Source organism: Aulonocara sp. 'chitande type north' Nkhata Bay, linkage group LG7 (assembly GCF_057382095.1).
Source record: "Aulonocara sp. 'chitande type north' Nkhata Bay isolate Kocher_YH1m ecotype deep benthic linkage group LG7, A_spYH_male_GT1.1, whole genome shotgun sequence".
NCBI lineage: Eukaryota > Metazoa > Chordata > Actinopteri > Cichliformes > Cichlidae > Aulonocara > Aulonocara sp. 'chitande type north' Nkhata Bay.
Window position 1 is genome coordinate 37,856,831 of NC_141350.1, and position 9,071 is coordinate 37,865,901.

General features: G+C 41.2%; 1 protein-coding gene and 1 pseudogene across 2 annotated transcripts; one reads left to right on the forward strand and one right to left on the reverse strand.

Moving 5' to 3' along the window:
* Positions 1-442: 442 nt before the first annotated feature.
* On the forward strand, positions 443-2,416 carry ppp1r3c2a (protein phosphatase 1 regulatory subunit 3C2, duplicate a). The gene is made up of 3 exons (XM_086300267.1): positions 443-603; positions 745-827; positions 987-2,416. The coding sequence occupies exons 2-3, from the start codon at positions 814-816 to the stop codon at positions 2,041-2,043; spliced, it is 1,071 nt and encodes a 356-aa protein (XP_086156393.1). The 5' UTR covers positions 443-603; positions 745-813; the 3' UTR covers positions 2,044-2,416.
* Positions 2,417-6,420: 4,004 nt separating this feature from the next.
* On the reverse strand, positions 6,421-8,771 carry LOC147325659 (phospholipase A2-like; annotated as a pseudogene). Its single transcript, XR_015130582.1, has 4 exons — positions 8,723-8,771; positions 8,472-8,620; positions 6,645-6,778; positions 6,421-6,539 (listed from the first exon to the last, which is right to left on the reverse strand). The product of XR_015130582.1 is annotated as a phospholipase A2-like (transcript).
* Positions 8,772-9,071: the final 300 nt, after the last annotated feature.

Consider the following 9,071-nt stretch of genomic DNA (forward strand, 5'->3'; position numbering starts at 1 on the left):
AGCATTTGACCATGTTACAGTCTGTACCAAAAGAGCAGAGTAGCTGCTTTACCATTTACTGAGGGTGCTAAGCTAAGCACAGCAGCTTCTCTACCAGTATCGTTGATCTTCTCACCAAGAAAGAAAGCATGTTGGAATATTGGGCCACTTCTTTTTTATCTTTACATTACGGTTTCTGTTAGCAATACATCTTGTCCATAATCTCAGAAATGAGTGCCTTTCGTGTGTCTGCTATAATTTTTAAATCTGAACTGTAAAAGGAGAGATCATTTAAAAGGTTACATTTGTATTGATGGAGCTGAAATCATACTCTGGTTCACCTTCACCATTAAACACACTTAGTTTGGCCAGAACTCCATAAAAGGAAAACTTTGAGACCGCCTTTCACATATCAGTTCTTAAGGGGCAGGATATAAAGAAAGCAGCTTGATTTCATTGGCTAAACTATACCCACATGTAGGCATGGTGTCATAGACAGTGCTGCCTTATTCTCAAACTTGTCAGGGAAGCTCCAGAGACAGCACTAACAGACTGCAACTGAGGTGCTCTTTTGCTCTTTCTCAGTGGCGGATTTGATTAAGCATATGGTTACTGTTATAACCTGTAAGTACATTTTGCACTTAAAAATTTGAATCACCTTGCATTCTATTCATTTATTTGTCACGTCATGTTTATAGTTAATTCATTGACTGTTGGGTTTACTAAGATGTTTTATTTCTTATATTTCCTCTTTTGCATTTATAGATTGCCTGAGTTTACTGCAGCTTTCAAGAAAAGACAAAAGACTTCCATTGTCACATTTACAGACTGAAAATGAGCTGTACAAGGTAAGTTACTGTTATATATTTAACCATGTGGTAACTGTATTAACATCAGAATTCACAAAATATTTTTTATGTTGAAATATAGGATAAATTATATCTATAATTTCATTTATCTATATAAAAATAGATCTGATTTTAAACCGATGATCTTTTTTTTCTTAGAGTTCTTCATGCCTTTAGTCATCCCCAGTACACTGTGAATCCAGTTGAAATGGCTAAGTGTCTGAGCCTCAGGCAGGAGCAACAACTTTATGAACTGTTTTCCATGTCGCACCTGAAATCCACAAAGCCTCCTTGTAAGCATACACACTATCCAGTGAAGACCCCTTATCCATTATCACATCCATCCTTGCCTTCCACTTCATCTTTACCATCACAATTGTTGCGCTCCCCTCACTCAGCACCAGAAAATACTCGGAGCTGTTTACGCAAGCACATCAGCAGAGAAATCAAGAAGCAAGTTGTGTTTGCAGATGCCAAAGGATTTGCACTTACTGCTGTGCGTATGTTTATTCCTGAACCTTTGTCTCCCACTTCTACCCTGGCGATGAGACCCTCTCCAGCCAAACTGGAAGGCCAGCAGTCAACCTCTGATAAACTGAATCCCTACAAGTTGCGGCTGGGTTTCCCTCAGCCAGCCCAGGACCAGAAAGCCTTTCTTGCACGTTTGCAAGATATGAAAATACAGCTGGAAAGCTGCAACATTTCTGAGTACGTCTTAAGTGGTAAAGTGTTTGTTGCCCATGCCGCTACTGAAAAGGATGTGTGCATAAGGGTGACCTTTGACTCCTGGCGCAGCCATCGTGACATTCCTTGCACATTCTTGTGGCAACATCGCTGTGGGGGGTCTGATGTGGATGTTTTTGGCTTCAACTTAAGCTTAACTCACAACAGGGATCCAAGGGAGCGAACTGAGTTTTGTGTGTCATTCAGACCAGGGCCTTGTGCTACACCACACTGGGACAACAACGGGGGACAAAATTACAGAGTGTGGATGGAAAAAGAAAGATCAAATGTGAACCAAGACAACACTAATCGTTCTTACCCCACACTTTCAAAGCATAGGTCACTGTCGTGGCCTTTACACAAGTCCATCAGTGTGCAGAACTGCACTGATCTACAGTATATTCAAAAGACTCAGGGAAGATTGGAAAGCGCGTCCAAATTGAAATCACCCAATACCCTCTTCACAGACTTAAGAAATATTATTTTAACTTAAAATATTTAAGAAACAGTGGCTTTGGGGAGGGGTACATGCTTATGAAATCTAGCGTGCTGTATATGTCTGCGAGGATTCTCAGTCATCCAGGACATGGTAGTCTAAGAAGCTTGCAAAGAAAGCGACTGGACTTCTTTAAGTTTCGTGAAGACATTTTCATCAAGAGACTTTTTCAATTCTGAAACTAAATGATGGAGAGTCACGGATACTTAAACCTTGTGGAGGTTTTCAGTGGACAGTGCTGGTTGATCTGTAATATACCCTTGAAACAATTCAAACGTAATGCACCTCCACCTCCTAAGCTTAACTTCCCTTTTGAAATGTGAAAACTTGTTTGACTTGATATTCTGATTAAAACTGTCTTAAAATATAATTTGTCTTTTTGTCCATCTCCTTGGCAAGGTAAACTGTGCAATATTGCATAGCCGCATGTTGTAGTGTGACATAACATCACTGGGGAAAAAGCAAAAAACATGAGACTTATATTTGCTTAAGAGAAAAAACATATATCAGCAAATAAAGGTAATTATTCCAAAAATCTTTTTTGATGAGCTAACACAATGAATGGACTTATATATTCACACAGACATTATTTCTCTGGCCTCAGTTCTGGCTCTGGTGTGTGTTTCCCTCTTGTGCGTCATACATACCAGAAAGAATAAATTAACAAAACAAAACAGATCTTCTGGGCGAGGTGACAGACAAGCTTTGAATGGGACGTTGTGTTCAAACACACCCTGCTCTAAATGGTTGAGTAACACCCTGGGAACTGTTACATCTTGTCATGCACATGACTGGAGTGGCAAACACCATGTAACCATGGCAGCATAAGGGACAGCATGTACTTTGGATAATGCATGAGTTTGTGTTTACAGTACATACAAAGGTGGAGTCATTATTAGATATTAAAACCACACGGAGGATGCTATTGTTGCTTTTGTTCTATTTATTCTAATCTTTGGGCTGGTTTCTTTGTCCTACTCTTTCATTTCACACAGGACAGCTCCCAGAAAAAACAACAAACCTTTTTGGAACTGTCAATTAATTACCCACATTGATGATGCATGTTATATTTTGTATTTTTTGCCACATGAAAACCGCAGTGACAAATGACAACCTCCTGCCAGTGGGACTGGGATGTTGGTCATTTTGCAAGCTGCTGATAAACACCCTCATTTGTCATTTTGTTTTGAGGACCCATTGCATTCTATAGTGCACAGTATTCACAATCTAATCTCTGGAGACCTGGGGTACAGTCCTTGGGCAAGATACTGAAGCCCCAAATTGAAACAGTGTGGACGTTAAGGTTTCCCGTTCATCAATTCAGACAAGTCAAAGTAAGGCATAGCCATCAACACTATAGTCATTTGTTTAGGAACCATGATAATGGCAACTACTACATAAATATTAAAAGACAGTATGCAGACATCCACACAAGGCATTACGTCTGAGAAAGACTTTTCACTGGTCGATATCTTTTTTTCCTCTCTCATTTTATCTTTTAGAGAGCAGCAGGCACAGCTGGGTGGTGGCCAGAAGCCAGCTACCAGCTGCTGGTGATTACAGTGCTAAAGCTCATGTTGTCTGAACAATAGCCTGCAGACTGATCCAGTGGGCTGCAGCCACAGCTGTGATCACAAAGAGTGAGCTTTAGGTAGCTAACAGAAGTGGCTTGCTAAAAGCAAGTAGACTGTAGTGACATGATTTATGCTTTTTCTATAAACTTACAATTAACTAAAACTGTCTACGATAGGAACAACAACAAGTGAATGATCTATTTGGAATAATTTAAATGTATTTAATGTTTATATCAAACTACCTTCTTTCTTTATCTTCCAGGATGGAAAAAAAAACAACGTGAGTACTTGGATCAATGGTGTTAATAAAAACATTAAACACATACTCAGCACATAAAACATAGGAAATAGTGTCTGTGATTAGTTCAAGTTATGTGCACGTCTCCAATGACTGTAGAAAACATGGACGACGCGACAGCTCCCCAAAAATTAAGCCAAAACGTCTCTATTGCCCCCTGGTGTCTGGCTGCAGTACAGGTCATAAACCCCGCCTCCTACATGTTATCGGATGGAACTGTGGTCAGACTGGGGTCCTACCATTGTGGGAGGAGGTGCGGTCGCGTTGTCCATGTTTTCTACAGTCATTGGTCTATAACAGTCACATTCAGTCAATCCAGAAAAATGGGTCACCCAAAGAGTTGCAACAATGAAAGGCAAACTTTTTTTTTTCTTTCAAGATTAAATGATTATAGTTGATATAGTTGATGATAATAGTACACAGTCAAAGGAGCTTGCAAAGAAAAGCGTCTAGACTTCTTTAAGTTGCTTGAAGACGTTTCACCTCTCATCCGAGAAGCTTCTTCAGTTCTAAGGTCAAATGGTGGAGAGTCCCAGATTTAAACCCAGTGGGAATATCCATCTGCAGAGGGACAAAAGACCCCCGATGATCCTCTAATCGCCTGAGCCAAGGTGTGAAACTGGGTGTGGGTCCCAATCAACCAGGGTTTTGGGTGAGCTCATTGTGAAACCTGGCCCCACCTTATCATGCGAATTCCTGAGATCAGATGGCCCAGGGTGTGGGCGTTAAGGCGTCTGGGGAGGGAACTCAAAACTGGATTATAGATGGCAGAGAGTTGGTGTTGTAAACCACCGCCTCTGTTCAAAGATGGTCGCTCACAGTGGACATAGATGCTTCTTTCACTCCTCTTTCAAACCATCTGTCCTCTCTGTCCAAAATGTGAACATTGGCATCCTCGAAAGAGTGACCTTTGTCCTTTAGATGCAGATGGACTGCTGAGTCTTGTCCTGTGGAGGTGGCTCTTCTGTGTTGTGCGATGCGCTTGTGAAGTGGCTGTTTGGTCTCTCCAATGTAGAGGTCTGGGCATTCCTCGCTGCACTGTACAGCATACACCACATTGATAAGTCTGTGTTTTGGAGTTTTGTCTTTCGGGTGAACGAGTTTTTGTCTGAGCGTGTTGCTGGGTCTGAAATACACTGGGATGTCGTGCTTGGAGAAAACTCTCCTGAGTTTTTCTGATACACCGACTACATAGGGGATGACAATGTTGTTGCGTCTGTCCTTCTTATCCTCCCTCGCTGGTGTCTGATCTTCTTTTCTGTGCCTCTTTGCTGACTTTAAGAACGCCCATTTAGGATAGCCGCACGTTTTGAGTGCTTCTTTTACATGCATGTGTTCCTTCTTTTTCCCTTCAGGCTTAGAGGGAATAAAACCCGAAACCCTGGCTGATTGGGACCCACACCCAGTTTCACACCTTGGCTCAGGCGATTAGAGGATCATCAGGGGGTCCTTTTGTCCCTCTGTGGAGGGATACTCCCACTAGGTTTAAATCTGGGTCTCTCCACCATTTGACCTTAAAACTGAAGAAGCTTCTCGGATGAGAGGTGAAACGTCTTTAAACAACTTAAAGAAGTCCAGACGCTTTTCTTTGCAAGCTCCTTTGACTACGATGACCTGGATAGTCATCCAGAGAACCTTCACAGACATAATAGTACACAAAACGACTAGATGCAAGTCTTAGTAGAATTATTTGTATATTTTGTATATCATGTGTATTTGTATATGTTGCAAATGCTACATTATAGTGCTTGATGCAAAGTATGTTATTTTTAAATAAATAAAAACGCTGTGAAAGCAGTGCTATGAAAAAGCTTCCTTTGCCAATTTGTGTGATTTGTTTTAATGCAAATTTGGCTGACTTACATGTTACAGGTCATTAAACCAATTTTTCTATTAGAACCTCTCATCGTGGTTCACTGGAGTCTCAAAGCCTTAGAAATGGTTTTGTAAGCCTTTCAAGAATGATAGATGTCAATGAATTTTTATGTGAAACAATTGACATCAACCATTCTCCAAATGATCTTTATATTTGTTGAGAGGTGTTGGTTTTTGAGATCTACTTCACTTCACTGTTCAGTTTTTATTAGTTTAAGTTTGGTGTTACAAAATGAGACTGTTACAGATATTATACTGAATCCAGCCAACACAGACCAAACATCAAATTAATCCATGTCAATAATATCCTTTCAATGTTTTCTTGTTGGCCACAAAAGGAAACAAGTAGAGCAGAGTGCCCTCTACTGGCAATAATCTTTAAAGATTGTACTTTGGCAAATGTCATATAACAGAGGAAACAATGCAGGATCACAACTACAATCCAAGATAAGCAATTTAGTGAATGTAGGAAGCTATGGATGGTTATAGGCTGCTCCATACAAAATCACATTACCCATGTTAACCATCACAATATTTCTACACTGAAAGAGCGTTACATCACTTTTAAAAGGATAAACATATCTGAAAGATTGAATTCTTGGTTCAATATAGTTGTTTGGAGAGGTTTTATTGACACTGGTCACTGGGAAGGTGCTCATGCTCAGGATTCCAAGAAGACCTTGCAAAACATTCAGCAGCCTTTCTGTCACACTCACAGATGAACATCTCACATTCATTGTTATTGTCTGAAGAAGAGAAAATAAAGAGCTCAAAATTCACTTTGCAATAACCAGAAGGCCAACAAGTGCTACTATAAAGTTAAATGCCAATCGGCTTTTTTGAATACTCACTGCCACAGGTGATCTTTTTATTTTGGTCATCACAATTATAGTCATAGAACTCAGTGTAAGGATTGTCCAGGATGGGCCAGCATTCAGGGTGCTGCATAGCATCAGTGTAACACTGGTCATGCACCTGGCAGCACCTACAGTGGGGCAAAAAAGTATTTAGTCAGCCACCGATTGTGCAAGTTCCCCCACTTAAAATGATGACAGAGGTCAGTAATTTGCACCAGAGGTACACTTCAACTGTGAGAGACAGAATGTGAAAAAAAAAATCCATGAATCCACATGGTAGGATTTGTAAAGAATTTATTCGTAAATTAGGGTGGAAAATAAGTATTTGGTCAATAACAAAAATACAACTCAATACTTTGTAACATAACCTTTGTTGGCAATAACAGAGGTCAAACGTTTACTATAGGTCTTTACCAGGTTTGCACACACAGTAGCTGGTATTTTGGCCCATTCCTCCATGCAGATCTTCTCGAGAGCAGTGATGTTTTGGGGCTGTCGCCGAGCAACACGGACTTTCAACTCCCGCCACAGATTTTCTATGGGGTTGAGGTCTGGAGACTGGCTAGGCCACTCCAGGACTTTCAAATGCTTCTTACGGAGCCACTCCTTTGTTGCCCGGGCGGTGTGTTTTGGATCATTGTCATGTTGGAAGACCCAGCCTCGTTTCATCTTCAAAGTTCTCACTGATGGAAGGAGGTTTTGGCTCAAAATCTCACGATACATGGCCCCATTCATTCTGTCCTTAACACGGATCAGTCGTCCTGTCCCCTTGGCAGAAAAACAGCCCCATAGCATGATGTTTCCACCCCCATGCTTCACAGTAGGTATGGTGTTCTTGGGATGCAACTCAGTATTCTTCTTCCTCCAAACACGACGAGTTGAGTTTATACCAAAAAGTTCTACTTTGGTTCCATCTGACCACATGACATTCTCCCAATCCTCTGCTGTATCATCCATGTGCTCTCTGGCAAACTTCAGACAGGCCTGGACATGCACTGGCTTCAGCAGCGGAACACGTCTGGCACTGCGGGATTTGATTCCCTGCCGTTGTAGTGTGTTACTGATGGTGACCTTTGTTACTTTGGTCCCAGCTCTCTGCAGGTCATTCACCAGGTCCCCCCGTGTGGTTCTGGGATCTTTGCTCACCGTTCTCATGATCATTTTGACCCCACGGGATGAGATCTTGCGTGGAGCCCCAGATCGAGGGAGATTATCAGTGGTCTTGTATGTCTTCCATTTTCTGATGATTGCTCCCACAGTTGATTTTTTCACACCAAGCTGCTTGCCTATTGTAGATTCACTCTTCCCAGTCTGGTGCAGGTCTACAATACTTTTCCTGGTGTCCTTCGAAAGCTCTTTGGTCTTGGCCATGGCGGAGTTTGGAGTCTGACTGTTTGAGGCTGTGGACAGGTGTCTTTTATACAGATGATGAGTTCAAACAGGTGCCATTCATACAGGTAACGAGTGGGGGACAGAAAAGCTTTTTACAGACGACGTTACAGGTCTGTGAGAGCCAGAGATTTTCCTTGTTTGAGGTGACCAAATACTTATTTTCCACCCTAATTTACGAATAAATTCTTTACAAATCCTACCATGTGAATTCATGGATTTTTTTTTCACATTCTGTCTCTCACAGTTGAAGTGTACCTCTGGTGCAAATTACTGACCTCTGTCATCATTTTAAGTGGGGAACTTGCAAAATCGGTGGCTGACTAAATACTTTTTTGCCCCACTGTACAAGTCAAAACATGAATAATGGTGATTACTGAGAAAAAAAAACTCTTTTGGGGTATGTGTTAAGTAGAATGGCTAACCCATTACCTATCCAGATCATCCACAGGTGTGCCAGAGCCCCCCCATTCCACAATAACAGCCATAATCAGCATAGCCAAGAGCAGGCCAGCTATCAGGCATTACACACAGGATCATATTTCTGAACTGGTTGAGTGCCTTGTAGTCTAAGGACTGGGCTGAAGCACAAGCACAGGATAGAACTATGATTTATACCCTAATGGGATGTGTTTCTATTTATGATATGTATAGTTTAACAGCAACAGACATGCTGTACTCACCAATACAGAGGCCTAGAGCAAAGAAAAATGCAGTCTGGAGGGCATTCATCTTGAAGTTTAATCCCAGAGTAGCTCCCACTTATGTTCAGGCCTGTTTATATATCAGGTATGGAACCTTGTCTGTCAGCTGTTCATACTACACAGGGTCACGTAGACTCTTAGAACAAAGAACCAACATATGCAAAAAAGGATAATCGTTCTCACACTCGGGGACCTTGTGTTCAGATTTCTGTAGATGTGTTAATGGTTGCTTCTGTTAAGTAATCATGTTTTTGTTTTTTTGTAAATATCTGAGTTAGGATTAGAATATTAGTGAAACGTTTGGTTTTGTTTACTGGGTAATTACTGG